This window comes from Myxocyprinus asiaticus, chromosome 45, assembly GCF_019703515.2.
Source record: "Myxocyprinus asiaticus isolate MX2 ecotype Aquarium Trade chromosome 45, UBuf_Myxa_2, whole genome shotgun sequence".
Lineage (NCBI taxonomy): Eukaryota > Metazoa > Chordata > Actinopteri > Cypriniformes > Catostomidae > Myxocyprinus > Myxocyprinus asiaticus.
In genome coordinates, this window is record NC_059388.1 from 412,365 (window position 1) to 437,816 (window position 25,452).

Genomic DNA, 25,452 nt, shown 5'->3' on the forward strand with positions numbered 1-25,452 from the left:
AGGAAGGAGACATGGCCCATGTTTTTTGGTGGTGCTCTGAGATTCAGGAATTTTGGTTGAAGGTACAGAGTGTTCTGTGTGACGTGTTGGGCATTCGGATTTCGTTTTTGCCCCAGACTCTGTGTTTTGGGTGATGGGGCGGTCATCGACGTAGGTGATAAATACATAAAAAATTGGGTCCTCACCAGTGCGATGATAGGCAGGCAGATTGTTGTAAGGGGTTGGAAGTCGGTGGGAGCACCCTCAATTCGGGAGTGGTGCGAGTAGATGGGAAGGGTGGCAGCCTTCGAGGAGGTAACATGTAGAAGGCTGGGGATATGGGATACTTTTATTGGGAAATGGGGTAGATATTTGATGTTCACAGTGGGTCTGTGGAGAGAGAGGTGTAGTTTAGAGTTGTATGTTTATTATAGGTATATGTGTATGTGTGTATGTGTGTGTGTATGTATGTATGTATGTATATATATATATATATATATATATATGTGTGTGTGTGTATGTATGTATATGTATGTGTATATATATATATATAATATATTTATTTATTTATTTATTTATTTATTCTCTGTAAATGTGTGTACTTATGTAAGACCACTGGGATGTTCGTTTGGGGTCGGGTTGGGTTCTTGATTGGGGAGGGGAAGTAGTGGGAGTTAATTTTGAATCATTATATATATGTTTTGTTTTTCTTTGTTTTGAAAATTAATAAAAATGTTAATCACTAATGATGTAATGGAGAGGTTAAAATCTGGGAAACAACAGTCTGTTACCTACAAACACACCCTCCCACACCGAGGCATGAAGCAGCACGTGCAGGAAACCATGCACTCTGCCTCACTGACATGGCGGTCTGCGGCTGCTGTGACACACATGGAGTCACCCATGGAGCCTCCAGTCAGAATTTCTGCTCAAACAAATTTACCTTAAGCCAAGTTCCATCGGGCTAGCATACTGCACAGCTATAACAAAATAAAATATAACAAAATGTATATTAAAATGAAGCAAAATGACCCACAGATGTGCTAGAGTTGAAAGTTATTCAAAATAACTAACATGGCTTTTCTACTTTTGAAGAAATGCGATATGAGTTTCCATATATGTGGACAATCAGGGCGCTGACACGTGAAAAATGACCAGATTTTTTAATGCAGCATATCAAACGAAACTAGACTCTCGTCTTTACAACCAAACAGGTTTGAATTAAAAATCACAAAGAGAGGCACTTTTGTTGGCGCTGCATCCGTAGGAGCATTTCAAGGAAATCTATGCCATGTTGTTGTGTCACACTACTCAGTGTGGGAGAAGTTAACCCTTTAATTGACAGTCTAGAGTCTTGTGAACAGTATTCAGTCAGTTTTTATTCATTTAAATTATGTGTTGCATAAAGCTAAGTCAAAATGCAACGTCTACGCATGAGGTTAAGACGGTGTTGCTTTTGGCACTTGCCTTTGTGAAGTATTTTGGAGAATTGCAGGCCCTTTCTGTTAATGGCCCTTGTCTGGTATTTGCCCGGGAAGTGATACTTTGACAGCAGGTCAGTTATGAATGAATAAATGAATATTACACAGTATAACACTTTTCTGACACTATACTCAAAGCATTTTACATAGGGAACAGTGGACTCCTCAACCACCACCAGTGTGCAGAATCCATCTGGAAGATGTAGGATATTCGGTGTAGAAGAACAAACAATTGCTATGCAAAATGACTTGAATCCAGAAAACCCAACATTTTAACCCTGGACATTCCTCAAAGACATGAAACTAAGAGCTTCCAAAATGGATCCCTAAAGTCTGACATGGCCAAGCTAAATGAGATGAACCACATCAGGCCATTAAAATGAACAAAAGAGACATGTCCAGATATCACATGCTTGAAAACACTCATGTTGGAATCAAAACAGGGGTGCATTGGTGAAAGCACAGAATCCTAACCACTAGACCAGCAGGGAGGGCCAGGTACACATCAGCCCTCCAGAGGAGCTGATGATGCTTGGCAAAAATGCTGTGTTCTGAGAAAACAGTCTCTCCTTTGTCCAAATTAAAAAGCATTGCTCTGCCCCGTGTGAGGCTTGAACTCACAACCTTCAGATAATGAGACTGACGCACTGCCTAACTGCACCAATGAGGCACACTGCCAACAGAGTCTGAGCAGTGAAACCTTTAGCTTTTAGCTCATTGACCTTCAGTATGGCACGAAAGGGGCAAACGATTTTGCTCTTAGGTGTCAGGTTGGCCAAGATGTCTAAGGTGCTGCATTCAGTTTGGAGTGTCCCCTGGAGTTGTGGGCTAAAATCCCACTTCACACAAGTTTTTTTTCCTGTGTTCTCAGACTGCAGCATTGTTTTGTCGCAATTTCCCCTTTCCAGGTAAAGGCAATGTGCTGCAAGCCCCAAATACTGAAAGAATTATTCATTCCACACTTTCACAACAGCCAGGAAACTACCACTTTTCAAGAACACCACATCCATTGGCACCCCACCACTCTGGAAGCTGACAAATTACTGGCTGCTGAAGAAAAACAGTGTTAGTGCAATGGATAACTCTTCTTACTACAGATCAGATGATTCTAGATTCAGCACCTGGCTGGTTTGGTTGTCATACTTTTTTAACACCCCCTGACAATCAAGCGTAGATATCAGCATTCCAATGGAACTGGTAGATGGTTCAATTTGGAACACGCACCATAGACGCCCATGCCTTATATAGCTCAGCTGGTAGAGCGGAGGACTGTAGTTCAATCAGTCAAGAAATGTAAAGAATGGGAGGTAAGAAAAGAACTAAAAACTGATCAAAGAGCTATGTTAAAACTATTGTTATTGGAGGAGAAATTAAGGGAAATTGAAGAAACAAGATGTAGAGGAACTATGATAAGAAGTAGATGAAAATACACAATAGAAGGGGAAAACTGTACAGAATTCTTTTTTAACTTGGAGAAAAGCAGGAAGAGAGTAGACACTATAAAGGAGATCATAAGAAAAGATGGAAAAAGGATAAAAGAAACAAATGAAATATTAAAAGAAATAAGAGATTCTTATGAAGATTTGTTTAAAAAGAGAGTCGACTGAATAGAAAACGTTTTTCAATGGAGAAAATTGCAACAACTTTAACATATGAGGATAAAGAAAGATATGAGAAAGAATCTGAACAAGAGGAAATTGATATAACAATTGCGCAATTCGAATCCTAACCACTAGACCACCAGGGAGGGCCTGGTACTTTTCAGCCCTCCAGATGAGCGGAAGACCCTTGGCAAAAATTGACGCTTTCAGTGAAGGCAGTCTCTCCTTTTTCCAAATTAAAGGATTTTGCTATAATTTGTGTAAGGCTCAAACTAAGAACCTTGAACCAGAGACTGACTCACTGCCTAACTGCACCAATGAGGCATGCTGTTTACAACATCTGAGTAGTGAAACCATTAGCTTTTAGCTAATTGTCCTTCAGTATGTCTCCAAAGAGGGAACTGGTTTTTTTTTTTTTTTTTATTGCCTAGGATGGCCGAGCGGTCAAAGGTTCTGTGTGTGGGTTCAAATCCCTCTCCTTACAGGTCATTCCTTCTTTTTCAGACATGAGCATTGTGATGTCACATTTTCTCCATTCCAGTTAAAGGCAGTGTGCTGCAATTATTCTGGAGCCCCGAAAAGTGGAGTTATCATTCTTTACACACTTTTCATGACACTCAGGAAACTGGCACATTTCAAACACACCACATCAATGGGAACCCCACCACTCCAGAAGCAGCAAATTGACTTGTGGCAGGCAAGTGGTGCAATGGATAACACGTCTAACTACGGCTCAGAAGATACTAGGTTCAACTCCTGGCTGGTTCAGTGGCTTTCAAAGTTTTTAACACCCCCTGACGTTCAAGGCACTAGATATTAGCGGTCCAGTGGAACCAGTAGCTGGGTAAATTAAGAACACACACCACAGTAGCGTATGCTTTCTATAGCTCAGTTGGTATCGTGGAGGACTGTAGACAGTCCACTGCCCGTCCTCAGGATTCTGGTTTGATTATGTCTAAAATGAACTTGTTTTCTGCCTTTTGGTGGCACTACTTTCCTTTCCCTCAAACTCAGCAGTATGTCGAAGATGCCAGTTTTTGGAGTGTTAAAAAAAATACAACTTCCCTGAACAGGAATCAAAACCAGAATGCATTGGTGAGAGCACAGAGTCCTAACCATTAGACCACAAGAGAGGTCCTAGTACACATCAATTCTCCAGAGGAGCCAGTGATGCTTGGCAAAAATGCTGCATTCTGAGAAAACAGTCTCTCCTTTGTCCAAATTAAAAAGCATTGCTCTGCCCCGTGTGAGGCTCAAACTCACAACCTTCAGATTATGAGACTGACACACTGCCTAACTGCACCAACGAGACACACTGCCGACAGAGTCTGAGCAGTGAAACCTTTAGCTTTTAGCTCATTGACCTTCAGTATGGCACGAAAGGGGCAAACGATTTTGCTCTTAGGTGTCAGGTTGGCCAAGATGTCTAAGGTGCTGCATTCAGTTTGGAGTATCCCCTGGAGTTGTGGGCTAAAATCCCACTTCACACAAGTTTTTTTCCTGTGTTCTCAGACTGCAGCATTGTTTTGTCGCAATTTCCCCTTTCCAGTTAAAGGCAATGTGCTGCAATTATGCTGGAGCCCCAAATAGTGAAGGAGATATTAATTCCACACTTTCACAACAGCCAGGAAACTACCACTTTTCAAAAACACCACATCCATTGGCACCCCACCACTCTGGAAGCAGACAAATGACTGGCCACTGGAAGAAGAAAAAAAAAAAAAAAAAAAAAAAATGTTGGTCTAGTGGTGCAATGGATAGCTCTTCTTACTATGGATCAGAAGATTCTAGGTTCAACTCCAGATTTGTTTGGTTGTCTAAATTTTTTTAACACACCCTGATAAACAAGCATAGATATCAGCATTCCATTGGAACCAGTAGATGGGAAAATTAGGAACACGCACCATAGTAGCCTATGCCTTCTATAGCTCAGCTGGTAGAGCGGAGGACTATATTTCAGTCAGTTAAGAAATGTAAAGAATGGGAGGTAAACAAAGAACTGAAAATTATCAAAGAGATGTGTTAAAACTATTGGTATTGGAGGAGAAATTAAGGGAAATTTAAGAAACAATATGTAAAGGATCTATGATAAGATGTAGAGAGAGGGGAGGGGTTGGTTTTGAGAAAATTTTGAGGGCTTTAACTCCACCTCCAAAAAACTCCCTTAAACTCCCCCTGTGGCCAATATGGGGATCGAAACTGTGACCTAGGTGTGATTAGCACCAGTCTGTAAACAACCAAGCACCTTAGCATTGCTTGGCTGAAAATCTAGTAAAAAACTTTTAGAGGTGCAGTGCACTTCAAAAGAAAAACCTAAATCCAAAAAAGCCCCTGCAACAAACCTTCCTCACAAAACAAAGCCTCAAGATATATTCTGGGGGTATTTAGGATTTGAACCCAGGCCTTTTTGAACCCAAAGCAAGAATCATACCCTTAGACCAACAAGCTACATATTATTTTTTTGCTGATCTTCAAATTACCAGCCAATTAAAAGCCAAAATATATTTCTGTTTGACAGGATCAAATTTTGTCATCAGCAGAGTGCTGGAGCACTGAAAATATGCGGCCCGATTGTTCTAAATGCTCATACTCTGAACATGCAATATGCTCACACTCTTGGAGTTATTTGCACTAATTAGGTGGCAACACTTGCAATTGAGCTGTTGTTTTCATAAAGAAGTGCAATAAGAAGGGTTTAGCACAGGTTAACAACAGTAGATGAAAGTGGAAATATCAACGGTAGATGTTTTGGTTCGATTAAAGCTGCACTTCATTGCCTCATTAGATTCATAGAGCAGAAAGGTCTTGTAGACAATAATTATGATTTGTAGGCCTCAAACACATGAACAGATTGCCTTCTTCACTTATTCACCATTAAAGGTCCCATTGAGATTTGAACTGGGATTGCTGGATAAAGAGTGCTAACCACTACACCATAGAACCTAAAGAGGATAGATCTTCAGTCTAATGCTCACCCACCTGAGCAATTTCAGCCATAATGGCAGGCTCAGATGCACTCTTCATGCTGATGAATGCCTGGAGAACACAGAGAGAGGGGCTTTGAGAGCATTTTGACTCCACCTTAAAAAAAAACATCCTTAAACTCCCTTCTTTGGCCGATTCGGGGATCGAAACTGCATTGCTTGGCTGAAAATCTTGTGCAAAACATTTTGAGGTGCAGTGAGCTTCAAGAGGACAGCATAAATCCAAGAAGGTCCCTGCAGCAAACCTTCCTCACAAACCAAAGCCTCAAGGTATACATGGGCTCGTCCGGAATTTAAACCCTAGTCAAGTCAAGTCAAATCTAGTTATGCCAAGCCAAGTTTATGTTATGTCAAGTTCATGTTTATGTTTACTTCATGTTTGTAGTTTGGGTTTATGGAATACACGTTGGAATAAATTTGCACTTGGGTTCTTTACTTCCTCGTCATCGTCTTTGTCATTGCCAGCGCCAGCAGCATATGTTGCAGAATACCTGACCCACAAAAATGAACCCAGCAATCCAACTCCTATGCCTACATGAGGGGAATCATCCCCTGGAGGATTACTTGTGGGACTTTTGCGCTCTGGAATGTCAGGTGGACTTTAATGTGGTTGCCCTCAAAGACTATTTTCGCTTTGGACTAATTGAGTCTATCTCTTTGCTGATGCCAGGTGGTCAGATTACCCAGAGCCTGGCTCAATATATCGACCTCGCCCTGCAGATTATTGGTTCCACGTTCACTGTGGGGGAGGCGGATGCCAAGCCAGAGTTCCACATCATGGCCGCGCCGAGCCAGAATTCCACATCATGGCCGCCGAGCCAGAGTTCCACTTCATGGCCGCCGAGCCAGAGTTCCACGTCATGGCCGCTGAGCCAGAGTTCCACGTCATAGATGCTGAGCCAGAGTTCCACGTCATGGCAACCAAGCCAGAGTTCCACGTCATGGCCGCCGAGCCAGAGTTCCACATCATCGCCGCCAATCCAGAGTTCCTCGTCGTGGTCGCTGAACTAGCGCCATCTTTTGCCCCGGATCCTCAGCCTGCTTCATGCCATGTCACAGCAATGCCTCAGCCTTCTTCATGCCATGTCACAGCAATGCCTCAGCCTGCTCCATGCCATGTCACAGCAACGCCTCAGCCTGCTCCATGCCATGTCACAGCCACGCCTGAGCCTGCTCCATGCCATGTCACAGCCACGGCTGAGCCTGCTCCATGCCATGTCACAGCCACGCCTGAGCCTGCTCCATGCCATGTCACAGCCATGCCTGTGCCTGCTCCATGCCATGTTACAGCCATGCCTGAGCCTGCTCCATGCCGTGTCACAGCCACGCCTGAGCATGCTCCATGTCATGTCACATCCACGCCTGAGCCTGCTCCATTTCATGTCACAGCCATACCTGAGCCTGCTCCATGTCATGTCACAGTCACGCCTGAGTCTGTTCCATGCCATGTAATAGCCACATCTGAGCTATTGGACGTGGAGATGGTCCCCGCCCTTGTACCCACCCCTCCGAATTACCCTAGTCCCTCTGAGCCCTGGACTCCGCCTTGATTCTCCGAGCCCTCAGTTTCACCTTGGCTCTATGTCCCTTCGGCTCCACTGTGGTCCTTCGGCAATCGGCTTCTCCGGGGTCCCTCATCCCTCCAGCTCTGCCTTGGTCTGTCAGTCACCTGGCTCCACCTGAGCTCTCCAATCCCACAGCTACACTTCATCAATCCGAGCCTGCGGCTCCACTGGGGACCTCCTTCCCTATGGCTCCGCTTTGGTCCTCAGTCCCACCGGCTCTGCCTCTGTCCTCCAATCCCCCAGCTCCCTACAGAACTTTGGGTTTATGCCATGTTCACTGTGTTTTATTCATGTGCTGGGGCATCGGGAGCCGCCCCTTAGTGGGGGGGGGGGGGGGATATGTCGGGTATTTTGTTGGTTCATGTTTTTCATGTCTTTTATTTTTAAATTCTAGTTTCATTTTCAATTCCTGTTTCATGTCATGTGGTTCCCTTGTCATGTGATTTCATGTTTCCCTCCATGTGTTTTGTTTTCATTGGTTGATTGTCTTGTTATCTTGTTTAAAGTTCTCAGTGTTTATTGGTTATCTTTGTCATGTGTTCTCCCATGTTCATGTATTTAAGCCTCATATCTTCCTTTGTCCACAGGTATTGATTGTTTGTATGTAACTTTGTTGGAGAGCCAAGTCTATGTCAAGTCTAGTTATGTCAAGTTCATGTTTATGTTTACTTCATGTTTGTAGTTAGGATTTATGGAATACACATTGGAATAAATTTGCACTTGAGTTCTTTACTTCATCGTCATCGTCTTTGTCATTGCCAGCTCCAGCAGCATACATTACAGAGCGCTAACCACTACACCATGGAACCTAAAGAGGATAGATCTTCAGTCTAATGCTCTCCTACCTGAGCACTTTCGGCCACACTGGCAGGCTCCAATGCACTCTTCATGCTGATGTATGCCTGGGGAACACAGAGAGAGGGGCTTTGTAAAAGCCAAAATATTTCTCTTTGAGATCAAATTTTGTCATCAGCAAAGTGCTAGAGCACTGAAAATATGCGACCCGATTGTTCTAATTGCACATACTCTGAACACGCAATATGCTCACACTCTTGGAGTTATTTGCACTAATTAGGTGGCAACACTTGCAATTGAGCTGTTGTTTTCATAAAGAAATGCAAAAAGACGGGGTAATAACAGGTTAACAACAGTAGATGAAAGTGGAAATATCAACAGTGGATGTTGTGGTTCGATTAAAGCTGCACTTCCTTGACTCATTAGTTTTGTAGAGCAGAAAGGTCTTATCGACAATAAATATGATTTGTAGGCCTCAAACACATGAACAGATTGCCTTCTACACTTATTCACAATTAAAGGTCCCATTGAGATTAGAACTTGGATTGCTGGATTCAGAGTGCTAACCACTACACCATGAAACCTGAAGAGAATATAGATCTTCAGTCTAAAGCTCACCCACCTGAGCAAATTCGGCAACACTGATAGGTTCCGATGCACTCTTCATGCTGATGTATGCCTGGAGAACACAGAGAGAGCGTCTTTGAGAGCATTTTGAGGCCTTTAACTCCACCTCCAAAAATACTCCCTTTAACTCCCCTCTGTGGCCGATACGGGGATCAAAACTGCGACCTAGGTGTGATTAGCACCATTCTGTAACCAACCAAGCAGCTTAGCATTGCTTGGCTGAAAATCTATTAAAAAACATTTTGAGATGCAGTGCACTTCAAAAGGACTACCTAAATCCAAGGAGGCCCCTGCGGCAAACCTTCCTCACAAACCAAAGACACAAGGTATATGCTAGGCTTGTCTGGGATTTGAAGCCAGGACCTCACGCACCTGAAGTGAAAATCATACCCCTAAACCAACCTCTAGTATTTTGCTGGGCTGCAAATTACCAGCCAATTAAAAGCCAAAATATATTTCTGTTTGACAGGCTCAGATTTTGTCATCAGCAGAGTGCTTGAGCACTGAAGATATGCAGCCCAATTGTTCTAAATGTGCATAATCTGAACATGCAATATGCTCACACTCTTGGAGTTATTTGAACTAATTAGGTGGCAATACTTGTAAATGAGCTGTTATTTTCATAAAGAAGTGAAAGAAGAAGGGGTAATAACAGGTTAACAACAGTAGATGAAAGTGGAAATATCAACAGTGGGTGTTGTGGTTCGATTAAAGCTGCACTTCCTTGCCTCATTAGTGTTATAGAGCAGAAAGGTCTTGTCGACAATAAATATAATTTGTAGGCATCAAACACATGAACAGATTGCCTTCTTCACTTATTCACAATTAAAGGTCCCATTGAGATTAGAACTTGGATTGCTGGATTGTTGTCCTCTTTAGGTTCCATGGAGTAGTGGTTAACACTCTGATGCTAACCACTACTCCATGGAACCTAAAGAGGATAACACTGGTAGGTTCCGTTGCACTCTTCATGCTGATGTATGCCTGGAGAACACAGAGAGAGCATCTTTGAGAGCATTTTGAGGCCTTTGAATCCACCTCCAAAAAGACTCCCTTAAAGACTTGAGCAATCCGACGGCAAAGTTGGGTTCTCTCGTAGCCGTACATGGACTGTTCGAGTTTAGAGGGATGGACGCCAGTTGGCGCTGTCGTGCGTGGTGTTAATGCGCACGTTTTTATTTTTTCTGTTTATTTGGTTCAGGGGGAAGTTTGGGGTTTGATTGTTGCACTAATGTTGGAATGTGGTCTTTATCATCTTATTTTTGACACAATCTATTTTTTCTCATATGTCAAAATGTCAATTGTTAATATGAGTGGATTGTCTCTCTCCAAGTATTTGGCCATTTTATTCCCAGCTAATTTGTGTGATTTAGCTAGTTAATTTCGACCCTTTAATAAAAAGGTTTTCGAGTGATGTGAGTAGGTGGGCTTCATTACATTTATCTATGATTGGGAAGGTTAATGTTATTAAAATGAATTGTATTCCAAAATTCCACTACCTGCTACAATCTCTCCCTGTAGATGTTCCCCCTGTCTTATTCCTAGCAATTCGATAGCATAGCAAAGTCCTTTATTTGGAATGGTAAACATCCCAGATTACATTTCAACAAGCTACCTAGGCCGATTGACAAAGATGGGCTAGGCCTACCCAAGATTTTGTTTTATTAATATGCATTCGGTCTCAGACATTTGGCTCATTGGTCACTTCCACCTGAGAGAGCCCCTCCCTGGTTTCGTATTGAACAGGAGGTCCTTGCCCCTATTTCGCCACTGGAAAGCCTATCTATCAAACTAACCCTGTGGTTTGGACAAAAGTGTCCAGAGTGTTTAATTCGGACATTTATTCAAATGTTGCCTCGAGCATATGACTGAACCCTAAATTACGTATTAATAAGTCCTCTTTCTGTTGGTCAGAGTGGATTGTGAGGGGGGTTTCTACAATCGGTGACCTGTATGAGAGTGGAGTGTTGAGATCTTTTGAGAATTTGGTTCATCTCAGTTTTATAGGTATTTACAGCTGCGCCACCTGCTCTGTACTGTTTTTGGGAGTAGTTTACACCCCCCTAAAGTGGCAGATACTCTGGGAGTGGTGATTACTGCTTTTGAAAAAGGTCATGAGGCATCAGTGTATTACTCCCTGCTAATTCAGAGTCTGGGGGATGGAGCTTTAACTTCTATCAAGAGATTATGGGAGAAAGATTTAAACTTGGTATTGGAGGAGGGAGTGTGGGATAAGATTCTAAAAAACATGAAGTCTGCGTCTAGAGATGCAAGGGTTCGCCTTATGCAATTTAAGATTTTACATCGATTTTATTGGACCACCTCTAGATTATATAGGCTTGGACTTAAAGACACACCCACCTGCTGGCAATGCCAATCAGAAGTTGGAGACACAACCCATGTCTTTTGGGGGTGTGTTAAGATCCAAGATTTTTGGTTGAAGGTTCAGAGTTATTTGTGTGACATTTTGGGCACTCAAAGTTTACTTTGCCCCAGACTTTGTATTTTGGGTGATGGGGCGGTCATAAATTTGGGGACAAATATATAAAAAATTGGGTTCTGACTAGTATTATGATCGGCAGACAAATTATTTTAAGGGGTTGGAAGACGGACAGAGCACCATCATTTCCGGAGTGGTGTGCGGAGATGGCGAGGGTGGCAGCTTTTGAGGATGTGGCAGGTAGAAGGCTGGGGTTTGGGGACTTGTTTTTCAGAAAGTGGGGTAGGTATTTGGCGGTTTTGGGGGACTCTCGGGGAAGGGATGGGGAGAGAGAAGTAATTTAATTATGAATGTTTATTTATTATTATTATTTTTATTTATTTATTTATTTATTTTTGGTTTGTTTGTTTGTGTGTGTATTATTTTATGTAACCACGGGGGTGTTCTTTGGGGATTAGGGTGGGGTTGGTGTTTGGGGAAGGATATTATTGGGGGTTAAAAGTTAAATGTCGATTCGGTGTGTATGTGTTGTGTTTTTCTCTGTTGTGTTTTTTCTTTGAATCAATACAAATTTGTAATTACAAAATGACTGATAAAGCAGACGCTTGGATAAAAAAAAAGAAATGTTAATCATAAAAAAAAAAAAATTCCAAAGCACGAGAACTCGTGGTTGGAAGGGAATATTAAAAGTGCCAAGGCAGAGCTGAAGCGCCGAATTTCGTGTAATGGCCTCAGAGACTTGACCCAATTGAAATGCAGGTATAATACTATTTTGTCATGAAAGGTGGAGTTTTGGCTATTCATGGCAGGACAGTCATATTTTGAGTTGGGGGATAAAGCAGGGAAGCTTTTGGCTAGATATATAAAGCAGAGAGAGTTTTTTCTACCATTCCCTCAGTGAAATCTGCTGTTGTTGAAATTTTTACCTTGGCCATTGATATTAATAATGCTTTTAAAGAATTATATCTTGATCTTTATAGTTCCAGGACTTCGTCTACTGATGATGATATTAGAAACTTTATGGAACCATTAGAACTCCCTAAACTGATGACTGAGCAAAAAAATTATTTTGATTCTGAGATAACCTTGGAGGAGCTTGCCAAGGTAATTAAGGCCTTGCCTACAGGCACGGCTCCGGGGCCAGATGGCTTTGCAGCTGAATTTTTTAGATCTTATGCTACATAACTGGCTCCACTTTTGCTAGAAGTTTATACGGAATCATTAAAGAATGGAAAGCTTCCCAAAACCATGACACAAGCCCGAATCAGTTTAATTCTTAAAAAGGACAAAGATCCAAGCGAGTGTAAGAGTTACCGTCCAATTTCCCAGATCCAGCTAGTTGTTAAAATCTTGTCAAAAATTCTGGCTAACCGATTAAGTAAAGTTATGATATCTCTTATACATATAAACTCAGCAAAAAAGAAACATCCTCTCACTTTCAACTGCTTTTATTTTCAGCAAACTTAACATGTGTAAATATTTGTATGAACATAAAAAGGTTCAACAACTAAGACATAAACTGAACATGTTTCACAGACATGTGACTAACAGAAATGGAATAATGTGTCCCTGAACAAAGGGGGGGTCAAAATCAAAAGTAACAGTCAGTATCTGGTGTGGCCACCAGCTGCATTAGGTACTGCAGTGCATCTCCTCCTCATGGACTGCACCAGATATGCCAGTGAGATGTTACCCCACTCTTCCACAAAGGCACTTGCAAGTTCCCGGACATTTCTTGGGGGAATGGCCCTAGCTGTCTCCCTTCGATCCAACAGGTCCCAGATGTGCTCAATAGGATTGAGATCCGGGTTCTTCGCTGGCCATGACAGAACACTGACATTCCTGTCTTGCAGAAAATCATGCACAGAATGAGCAGTATGGCTGGTGGCATTGTCATGCTGGAGGATCATGTCAGGATGAGCCTGCAGGAAGGGACCACATGAGGGAGCATGATGACTTCCCTGTAACGCACAGCATTGAGATTGACTGCAATAACATCAAGCTCAGTCCGATGATGCTGTGACACACCGCCCCAGACCATGACGGACCCTCCACCTCCAAATCGATCCCGCTCCAGAGGACAGGCCTTGGTGTAATGCTCATTCCTTCGATGATAAATGTGAGTCTGACCATCACCCCTGGTGAGACAAAACCACAACTCATCAGTGAAGAGCACCTTTTGCCAGTCATGTCTGGTCCAGCGAAGGTGGGTTTGTGCCCATAGGCAACGTTGTTGTTGGTGATGTCTGGTAAGGACTTGCCTTACAACAGGCCTACAAGCCCACAGTCCAGCCTCTCTCAGCCTATTGCAGACAGTCTGAGCACTGATGGAGGGATTGTGCATTCCTGGTGTAACTCGGGCAGTTGTTGTTGCCATCCTGCAACTGTCCCGCAGGTGTGATATTTGGATTTACTGATCCTGTGAAGGTGTTGTTACACGTGGTCTGCCACTGCAAGGATGATCAGCAGTCCTTCCTGTCTCCCTGTAGCACTATCTTAGGCATCTCACAGTACAGACATTTATTGCCCTGGCCACATCTGCAGTCCTTATGCCTCCATGCAGTATGCCTAAGGCATGTTCGTGCAGATGAGCAGGGACCCTGGGCATCTTTCTTTTGGTGTTTTTCAGAGTCAGTAGAAAGGTCTCTTTAGTGTCCTAAGTTTTTATAACTGTGACCTTAATTTCCTACCGTCTGTAAGTTGTTAGTGTCTTAACGACCGTTCCATAGGTGCATGTTCATTAATTGTTTATGGTTCATTGAACAAGCATGGAAAACATTGTTTAAACCCTTTACAATAAAGATTTGTAAAGTTATTTGGATTTGTACAAAATTATCTTTAAAACACAGTGTTGCTGAGTTTAGATCAGGTGGGGTTTATTCGGGGCCGCAGCTCTTCTGATAACATTAGGCGTTTCATCAATATCATGTGATCAGTGGCAAACGATCAGACTCTGGTCGCTGCCATCTCATTTGATGCCGAAAATGCGTTTGATATGGTAGAATAAGATTATCTTTTTTAAGATTTTGGAAATATACGGGTTCGGGAATACTTTTATTGGATGGATTAAGTTACTTTATAGACACATGGTAGTGGCGGTACAAACAAATGGATTCATTTCAGATTATTTTACTCTGGACAGGGGCACCCGGCAGGGTTGCCCTCTTTCCCCATTATTGTTCTGTCTTGCCCTGGAACCATTAGCAGCCGCGATAAGGGAAGATGATTTTCCATGGGTGATGGTGGGAGGTATGGCACATAAGCTTTTGCTTCACGCAGATGATATTTTATTATTCGTCTCTGACACCACTAGATCTATGCCTTGCTCCACAGAATTATTAATTCCTTTTCTAAGTTCTCAGGATACAGAGTCAATTGGTCTAAATCCAAAGCTTTGGCTCTGACAGCGTACTGCCCAGTAATGGCTTTTCAGCCGGGCGCCTTCCAGTGGCACAAACAGGGCATTAAGTATTTGGGCATTTTATTCCCAGCAAATTTGTCTGATTTAGTTAGTTAATTTTGACCCCTTAATAAAAAGGTTTTCAAGCGATGTGGGCAGGTGGGCTTCATTACATTTATCTATGATTGGGAAGGTTAATGTTATTAAAATGAATTGTATTCCAAAATTCATCTACCTGCTACAATCTCTCCCTGTAGATGTCCCCCTCTCTTATTTCAAGCAATTTGATAGCATAGCAAAGTCCTTCATTTGGTATGGTAAGCATCCCAGATTACATTTCAATAAGTTACATAGGCCGATTGACAAAGGTGGGCTAGGCCAACCCAAAATTTTGTTTTATTATTATGCATTCAGTCTCAGACATTTGGCTCATTGGTCTCTTCCACCTGAGAGAGCCCCTCCCTGGTTTTGTATTGAACAGGAAGTTCTTGCCTCTATTTCGGCATTGCAAAGCCTTTCTATCAAACTAACCGGAGAAGTTAATTTACACCCCATTGTCTTGCACTTGTACTCAGTGTGGACAAATGTGTCCAGAGTGTTTAATTTGGACATATATTTAAAAGTTGCCTCAAGCATATGGCTGAACCCCAAATTTGTATTAATAAGTCCCCTTTCTGCTGGTCAGAGTGGATTGTGAAGGAGGTTAATACACTAGGTGACCTATATGACAGTAGAGTGTTGAGATCCTTTGAAAATTTGGTTCAACATTTTGGGATTCCCAGATCTCAGTTCTATAAGTATTTACAGCTGCTCTGTACTGTTTTTGGGAGTAGTTTACACCCCACTAAAGTGGCAGATACTCTAGGAGTGGTGATTACTGCTTTTGGAAAAGGTCGTGAAGCATCAGTGAATTACTCCCTGCTAATTCAGAGTCTGGGGGATGGAGCTTTTACTTCTATCAAGAGATTATGGGAGAAAGATTTATACTTGGTATTGGAGGAGGGAGTGTGGGCTAGGATTCTAAAAAACATCAAGTCTGCATCTAGAGATGCAAGGGTGTGCCTTATGCAATTCAAGATTTTACATCGATTCTATTGAACCACCTCTAGATTGTATAGGCTTGGTCTTAAAGACACACCCATCTTCTGGCGATGCCAGTCAGAAGATGGAGACACAATCCATGTTTTTTGGTGGTGTGTTAAGATCCAAGAATTTTGGTTGAAGGTTCAGAGTTTTATCTGTGATATATTGGGCTCTCAAATTATATTTTGCCCCAGATTCTGTATTTTAGGCGATAGGGCGGTCATCAATATAGGGAATAAACACATAAAAACTTGGGTCCTTACCAGTGTTATGATCGCCAGACAAATTGTTTTAAGGGGATGGAAGTCGACTGGAGCGCCCCCATTTCAGAAGTGGTGCATGGAGATGTGGAGGGCGGCAGCTTTCGAGGAAGTGTCATCTAGAAGACTGGGGAACTTGGATTCATTTGTTGGGAAATGGGGCAATTATTTGGCATTCTTGAAGGGCTCTCAGGGAGGGGCAGTGGAGAGAGAGGTATAGTTATAAAGGTGTGTGTCTATTATTTTTTTTTTGTCATTTTCAACAGGAATGTTTGTTGAGGGTCATGGTGGGGTTGGGGGTTGGGGTTTGGTAGGGGGAGGGGTAATAGTGGGGGTTAAATGTTGATTCTGTGTATATATGTTTTGCTTTTCTTTGTTCACTGTATGAATCAATAAAAATGTTAATCACAAAAAAAGAAAGTATGTCATGTTTAGTATGTAAGTGCTTGCTTGTTTACGTAGAGAATGTTGATGTTAACGAATTTCATGTGTCCCACTTTTTTCAAGATATAAAATTTCATGATTAAACATTGCCCTATTCTGAATGGAAAATGGGAGTCTTCACAGATAAAGGCTCATAAATCACCAATCAGAAGGAGGGATAAAAATTACCATGTGCCTCCGAAAAGGCACTTCTGATTGGCTCAGGATACCTTTGGGGTGTGGCCAATCTCAACACAAAACTCTCGTACCACAGAGGAACCCACCCTTCTTCTCTCTTCTTCGTCTCTCTTGCTTCATCACTTCCTCCGCAGCTCCGCGATCTTGCCCTCATGGCTTGCATCCTTGCCCCGGTGCCCCTCAAGTTCCGTGCAATGTAGAATTCCAGGACGGCTCGGAGTAATGCTCCGAGGAAGCCCTTCTCTTCTCTGTGCTACGACCTACACATGTGGCAGGAGTCACGAGTCTTCCATGCAGAAGGCCTCGCTTCAAAGCTCGCCTCATCATCAATCGACACAACAGACAACAGACATCCATGATCTAAACAGAGGTCCAAAAACATAGAAGGAAAGATCTTTCTACAAGGATCCAAAGAACCAAGCAATGCAAGGAAACGCAACAACACGCAAGTACAGTACTGTGCAAAAGTCTTAGGCACATAAGATGTTTCACAAAAGCAAAACAAACCAAAACACTTCTCTTTGAAATATAACAAAGTTTATTTATGCAGTAATATCAATTAATAATTAATACAATGCAGTCAATAAACTTCCGACTTACAACTACAAACTAAAATGTGATATGATTAGATATGGAAACCAAAGTAATCCTATAACACATGAGGGTGTGTGTGTGTGTGAGAGAGAGAGAGTGTGTGTGTGTGTGTGTGTGTGTAAGGAGGGACGTGCACAAAATGGCGGACGTGACTCACATGGAGAGTATGTCACGCGAGACTTCCGGCCAGAGAATATGGCCGCGAATGTGGGCGGAGAGAAAACAGTCAATGGCGTCTACCAGTTACCGTGTGTATCCGCTTGTACGATAGCTTAGGGACAAAGCTTAGCTTTGTCACGAAGCTATCTACTAGCCAAAAATGTGTGCGAGAATGTTTGTGAGGGGTCGCGTGTGTGTGTGTGTGGTTAGTACGAGAGAGAGAGAGAATAAAGTGACGGCCCCAAAGCCAGTTTCACGATTGTGGGAGAGAAAGCAGCTGTTATTTTATCACTCAGAGACACGGTGGATGGCTCGTAAACCATGATTCTTTAATGGATAAACTCAGTGTGCCGGTCTCACCCGCGATGGCGGAAATGCACAACAGTCCAATGTGGTTGGACTACAATATCACGAATGAGATTTGCTGTAATTAAATACCTTGAGTATTAGCCGCAATGAGCGGACTCGGTGGTCCATAAACTGTACAAGCAATAACTCTGATACACAAGAATAACACACTATAATATTCTATCTCTGCCCAGACGTAAACCTCTTACTTGAATCGTATGAGGATATAGAATGTGTGTTCATCCGTCCTTTAACTCCGACTCGGTTCCTCGAGGCTCGGGTGATGACGGGAGGCCGTTTCCTCGCTCTGTCGGCGGGCGGTACGGCTGCTGATTCTCGGCGGGCTGGCGGAGAAATCAGCGACGTCGACTTGATTGAAGATGGAAGAGAAATCTTTTATCTCTTCACTTCTGCAGGCAAACAGATGAAGATGCAGATTGCTCAGCTGTCTCCTTCGGATCCGTTAGAGTGTTCGGTGGAACACAGAGTAATCTCAACACGTCCAGCGAGATGGAGATTGTATGGCCACAGTTTCAAGTCGGACGTTACTTCCTTGTGCCACGAGGCTACACCTGAGAGCAGCGATGAGCTGCGTCTACGCATGGCGAGCAAAGTTGCTGGAAGCAAATCCCGGAAGCATTTCAGAGGTATTTCTACTCCTGATGATGTTATGGTTGAGGGACGTTCTGTTGTGTGCATCATACAATAGGAGTTGAGAGTTCGATCCTTTAGTGAGCAAGGCTTCATTGGATTTGTAGTCTGTTTTGGACTCCCTTTGTTTGATTTTGGTGCGGTTTTATCAGTAAGATTTATGGCTTGGTATGTGGGCCTGAGTTAGGTTTTACGACTGTGTTAGGCCTGCCTTTGTCTTCTATCTGAATACATGAGGCCCAACAGTGGTATATTTTGATAAATAATCTCGTCACATGATTTTAAAAGATCTTGCTTCAAAGCTCAGAACCATATCTAAAAGATTTGTGATATTATTTTCAATAAGCCATGAGAATAATATTACCCCAATAAGTGAATTAATCATAATTCACTTATTAAAGCTAATTCCTTACAATCGAAATTGTGAGTGGATACAACAAGACATTGTATTACGATTTTAATGAAGAAATTTATTCAGACAAATAAAAAATGTATTTGTCATTTATCTTTCTTATAATGGTTGTCGAACGTGACTAATTCCATTATAAATTCCTTACATAATGATTGAGGTATACGGACACCTTAACCCATTCCATGTACATTTATACAACCAAAATATCCTACATTAATGGCATAGACATGCGGACAGTTTAATTTAATTCCTAACACACATACTGTTCCCTATAATGATGTGACAGCAGCCATAGTGCGCCAGTACACTGACCACACACCAGCTATTATGGAGAGGAAAGAGTAGAGTGATAGAGCCAATTCATAGATGGGACTTAGTAGGAGGCTGTGATTGATACTGGCAATGGGGGGCCAACAGAGGCATGAAGGAAATCAGGCAGGCCTACAAAGCATGTGCCGTGCCTTGGTGTCAGAGCACATTTTACGAGGAGAATGGTGTCTTCGTGGGCATGGTCTAAGTGTGCAGCCCAAGAGGATATTTGTGTTCCAGATGGGTGGGCATTGCCTTACACTTTCTCCAGGTTTTATAACTTGGACGTCTCTGCTCTTGCTTCCCAGGTGCTGACTGTGAACAGAGTCGAGACTCTGTAAGTTCCTTTGTGATTCATGACCCTAACTTGCTGGTGATCACTGTTTTTCTGAGGATGCTGTGCAATACAGTTCCCATAGTGTCACCTACTGACACAGCATCGCAGTCACCATAATGAAAGGGAACGTCTGGGTTTTGTACACTGGTGGCCAAAAGTTTAGAATAATGTAAAAATTTGCTCTTATGGAAAGAAATTGATACTTTTATTCTCCAAAGTGGCATTCAACTGATCACAATGTATAGTCAGGACATTAATAACGTAAAAAATTACTATTACAATTTGAAAAAAATGCTCAGAACTTCTTAAACTACTTCAAAGAGTTCTCATCAAAATATCCTCCACGTGCAGCAATGACAGCTTTGCAGATCCTTGGCATTCTAGCTGTCAGTTTGTCCAGATACTCAGGTGACATTTCACCCCATGCTTCCTGTAGCACTTGCCATAGATGTAGTTGTCTTGTCGGGCACTTCTCACGCACCTTACAGTCTAGCTGATCCCACAAAAGCTCAATGGGGTTAAGATCCATAACACACTTTTCCTATTATCTGTTGTCCAATGTCTGTTTCTTTGCCCACTCTAACCTTTTCTTTTTGTTTTTCTGTTTCAAAAGTGGCTTTTTCTTTACAATTTTTCCCATAAGGCCTGCACCCCTGAGTCTTCTCTTTACTGTTGTACATGAAACTGGTGTTGAGCGGGTAGAATTCAATGAAGCTGTCAGCTGAGGACATGTGAGGCGTCTATTTCTCAAACTAGAGACTCTGATGTACTTATCCTCTTGTTTAGTTGTACATCTGGTCTTCCACATCTCTTTCTGTCCTTGTTAGAGCCAGTTGTCCTTTGTCTTTGAAGACTGTAGTGTACACCTTTGTATGAAATAGTCAGTTTTTTTGCAATTTCAAGCATTATACAGCCTTCATTCCTCAAAAAAAAAAAAAAAAATTGCCTGATGAGTTTCTAGAGAAAGCGGTTTCTTTTTTGCCATTTTTGACCTAATATTGACCTTAAGACATGCCAGTCTATTGTTTACTGTGGCAACTCAAAAACAAACACAAAGACAATGTTAAGCTCCATTTAAAGAACCAAATAGCTTTCACCTGTGTTTGATATAATGTCAAGTGATTTTCTAGTACCATGTAACAGGGGTTAGGATGCGTTCTGGCAGCCGGCAGCAAGCCCCTCCTCCCCTCGCGAATGGCGGCCATTCCTCCGCATCCAGACAGCCAGCAGCGGCGACTCCATCCCTCGGCGGATGGCCACGGCTGCTCCTTTGGGTGGATGGCAGTGACGAGGACTCCAAGACAGTGCATCCATCCTCCCTCCCAGGTTTCGGAACCAATGTAACAGGGGTAAGGTTGGGCAAGGAGAAGGCGGGAACTGGACGAACCATCAAAATAATGTTTAATGAAAACTTAAAAAGACACAAACATAAACACACGGCAGCTGCATGTGACTCTCTCTTCCAATCTGCCGCATCCGGCTCGGCTTTATCCCTCTCCTCGGCTGATTAGCCCGATTGGCCCTCCTCCTCATCACATACCAAATTAGCAATTTAACATGATTAATCAAGGATTATGTGTTGGAGTGATGGCTGCTGGAAATGGGGCCTGTCTAGATTTGATCAAAAATTACTTTTTTACATCAGTAATGTCGTGACTATACTTTGTGATCAGTTGTATGTCACTTTGGTGAATTAAAGTACCATTTTCCTTCCAAAACAGCAAAATCTGTACATTATTCCAAACGTTTGGCCGCCAGTGTATATAATCGTGGTTCCCTGAATAAGGAAACACATTACTGGGTTTCTTGCTGCCAGGTATGTTTTCTTTTTCCTGCAGTAGAAAATCTAACGAAACGGCCCTGGGCTCTGCTTATAAGCACTGCGAAGAGCATGCTCGAGGCTGCTTGAGCGCAATCTACAAATAAATTGCCGCAGTTCTATACAGGCTTCAGTAATCGTCACACCTGACAGGGTTTCCATAGCATCAGCTAGTGACACAGCATCTTCTTCCCTCATTCAGCAAACAAAAGTTATATACATAACCTAGATGGTTTCCTTGGTGCCTAGCTTGGATTGGTTGTTTCCTGTTCCCACTGAAATACTGAAAATTACGTGTACCGTTTACTGGTTAGAATGAAGAACAGTCTGATCATTGCATTTGAAGCTGATTTAAAATTTTTGTGGACATTATAAGTACATTAAGACTTAATACAGTACTTTGCATAGATGCTGCATCAACTTGGCAAATAAACTAACAAAATCTTAACTTCATAATCCTATCAGAGGGACCATGATACAATCTTTATCTTTAATGAGAGTAAGCAAACAATGTGACAATTCGCTGAAGAAATATGCCTTTATTGTAGTTGGATATAGAGTGAATATGTAATGTGAATTTAAGGTTAACTCTCTATTCATGTAAACATTTACAAAAAGAAACTATTTTCTAACATGAAGAACCACAGTAACTTCAAAGATGATATCCACCTTCAGCTACAAAAAGAATGAAAATTTTTAAACAATCATACATCTTGCAGTGATATTCAAACATCTAAACATTATTGACGGTATATGTTTCTGTAGTTTAATAATTGTTTAGCCAAGCAAAAATAACATTCCATCATTGCACACAGGTTAACATATCCAGACTGTTTACATGTATTGAATTGAGCACATTTCATAAATCTCATCAGAGTACTAGATTATCTGATAGATTACTGATTGTCTAGTTATGCAAAAATAATAAAAATAACAATCACTTTTCTGTTTAAACATTGAAACTCTCTTGAAATTCTATTTGAAGTCCTACAATACTTTTTGATTTGTAATTAAATAATGAATTATTAATTAATCATTAATCATTTTCACATGCAAATGAGCTTTGCCACAAATTGTCCATGGTTGCCAAAGGTTTGCCGGAGGTTCACTACTACTGGCGAAGAGCTACAAACTGGCAAACATTTGCATGTGAAAATAACGAACAGCAAATTTGTGGCTAGTTTAGATTTTTTGTAAGGGTGATGTAACCTAAAGCCTACTGGCAATTAAAAAACACAAGGTATGATCCCTTCAATATGGTGCGCCCTAACTTTCTGTTTCAATAGTAAATATGTCAAAACAGTAAAGAACTGCACTTATCAAGCCACTTCATGAGGTCTTTAAAATGTTTCCTTTTGATTTCAATACACCACACACACAAGAATAAACTACTATCAAACATATATATTTTTTTAAATGCTTTTTCCACCAACAATACAAACACTCTGACTAAGTTACTTCTATTAAACATACAGCTAAATACTGTACAGAACAGATGTCTGGATGCTGCTTTGACAGTAGTTTCCTGTGATGTTGATCAGTCACAGCGGCGGTAGAACTGGAAGTGGTAGTCAGTAAATAAAACCTCGGCATAGTTGGGATCAGTGTTACAATCAGCCAAACCCTGTGTGAGAGAAACACATGAGTTTCATACTAACAGTTCGAGGCTAATCAGACCATCATTTAACAAAGTAATGCTTATAATAAACAATTGACCTGGATGTGAACAGACTTTATGCAAAGTAGACATATTTAAGTTGACACTAACAGGGAAGTGCAGTCTTGCATTTTCCACTGGAGGTGTATTTTCAGTGTTTCATTAGCTAGAAGATGTTCACCTTCAGATTAGAGTTTAGTCGATTAAGAATGTGCTTTCCTTTTGTTTGTGCAGTGTGCATCAGGCGGTTGGACTGTGTGTATGATGTCTGAGGCTGAGACAATGTCTACAGTACCCTGACTAAAGCATTTAAATAAAGACCTTTACAGATTATCAAAGAAGCAATTAAGAACTCACAGCGACTGAAGAACGGAAGTTGTAAGAGGCACGATAGTGATTTGCCACCGCTAGTGTCCACTTGTGTATGTAGCCCTTTGGAAAAGAGCAATGCTTAGAATAAATGCAACCATCAACCTTTACTTTTCATTACATTTCATCTAATGCATCATTCTATGCATGTCAATTATTTACAGTGCAAAACGTTTATCACGGATGAGATTCACATGATTAAGAATTTGTAGCAGTAAAAATAATATCTTATTAAATTCCCTTTTTTTTTTATTTTTTATAAATGACTGACGAGTTGAGTATTTTTTGTGATAATCAACATTTTCCCACAAAAGCAGTCGATTGATCTTAACTTGTATGGAACCCGAAACATTCCTTTAAGTTAGAATATTCAACAACAAGTAAAAGTCACATTAAATGTTCTGTTTCTAATCATTGATGAGTGTAATAATTGTGGATGGTCCAGTACCTGTGTGTTGAGTGCAGTGTGTGACTGTGGGCCGTTGTAATCGAGTACTGAAGAGCACTGCTCTCTCTCATCATATGAACACAAATGAACTACCAGCAGCTCTGTTGTGCTGAAAACACACATTCAATGAGATCATTTACATGCACACAATGCGCTGATAACTCCCAAAAATCAGCTTATTTAAAGGTGCACACAGTAATTTTTTTTCTCAAAAAAAAGTTTAACTCCTAAAGACATGAACTGTGAGCACTCACATTAAAATGAAGACTCCAGTCATATCAGTAATCTTATAAAAGCTGTTTTATTCTACATGGAGAGCCACATGGCCAGCTGAATACTACTCGCTTAATCACAGTAACCGTCCTGTTATTTCACTCATTGATTAAAGTAATCATGGCTGACTGTGAATGTTTCTACAATGGCATCTGAAACTGAAAACTATTGATTTTAAATGATGCTGCATCCACATCACGAGGTGTTACTGTAAGTCCAAGGTGACACAAAGACAAAAGTTACTGAGTGCACCTTTAACAGTGAATTAATCAACTCATGACATTTAATTACTTAATGTTAAACGTGTCTGTGTCTGTCTCAGTTTAATAACGTAACTCACAGTAACGTTACATTGTTCATTAGCTTAATGTAGTATGGCTCTACTCAATTTAATTAAATAAGAACAAAAGAGCAGTCTGGCAAAATTATGGGTCGGTGGCAGAAGACAAGATCAGTGAAAAAGATGTTGAGTGAAATTTACTGTTAAAGTGCTCCACTATCTGAAAGAGTTGACCTAGAGTTCAGTGAAGAATAATCTAGATTGTGTGTAATATTAACAGTACTGAGGTTAGATGGGTGTCATCCTGTATAAAACATGTGACTCACTTCATTTGAAGGGTTATAGGCATGTTTGGTGGGGTGTGTTTACTGAGGGGAATGTGGTAGCTGTAGTTTCCCTTCCTACAAAACACAAACACATATACTTCATATTTACATCACTCAGTCATATACTGTACATTCATTAATATACAGCATTCACTGATGACTTCAGTGCTGTAGGCCAAAAAACCTCCATTCCACTTCACATATAACCTTTAATGGATTTACATGAGGGTCTAGCTGGTGAATATAGCACATAGTTCACCAGTAAAACTAGCTAGTGCAGTTGGTTGACCAAGAGTGTCCTGCTGGTTAAACTAGTTTAGCAGCCTGGTGGAGACACCAGCAACACTTGATGTGGACAACATAATTAATAAGCAAACAGAGATTCAATATGCTACCTGGTAAAATCATTAAACTATGACATTAGAGAGACAAATCACACATAAATTAATGTGAATTAGATTTTTGACAGTTAAAAGGTTCCAGACGTCTGTGTTAAGGAGTAGTCACATTTACCTTTGAACAGCGAAAGTCTGTGGGCAAAGAAGGCGTGGACGGATGTGAAGCGAGTGTGTAACCTGATAAAACTAATTGCCAAGCAGCCTCTTTTTTATGCTGCACTTCTAATATAAGTGCA

General features: G+C 41.5%; 2 protein-coding genes across 4 annotated transcripts in view; one reads left to right on the forward strand and one right to left on the reverse strand.

Annotated features, from left to right (window-relative positions):
* Positions 1-25,452, forward strand: part of LOC127435309 (ubiquitin carboxyl-terminal hydrolase 15-like) — a 277,517-nt gene that overhangs the window by 139,250 nt on the left and 112,815 nt on the right. The gene's annotated exons all lie outside the window — the stretch shown is intronic.
* The window catches only part of LOC127435311 (myelin regulatory factor-like protein), a 61,687-nt gene continuing 58,224 nt past the window's right edge, over positions 21,990-25,452 (reverse strand). For 2 of the 3 annotated variants that reach the window (XM_051688699.1, XM_051688698.1), the window contains exons 23-26: positions 24,819-24,893; positions 23,940-24,048; positions 23,480-23,554; positions 21,990-23,089 (exon numbers count right to left, since the gene is read on the reverse strand). In XM_051688699.1, the coding sequence (XP_051544659.1) occupies positions 23,003-23,089; positions 23,480-23,554; positions 23,940-24,048; positions 24,819-24,893 (346 nt within the window). In that variant the 3' untranslated portion in view covers positions 21,990-23,002. The remainder of the gene's footprint in view (positions 23,090-23,479; positions 23,555-23,939; positions 24,049-24,818; positions 24,894-25,452) is intronic. The other variant, XM_051688700.1, reaches the window with a different exon arrangement.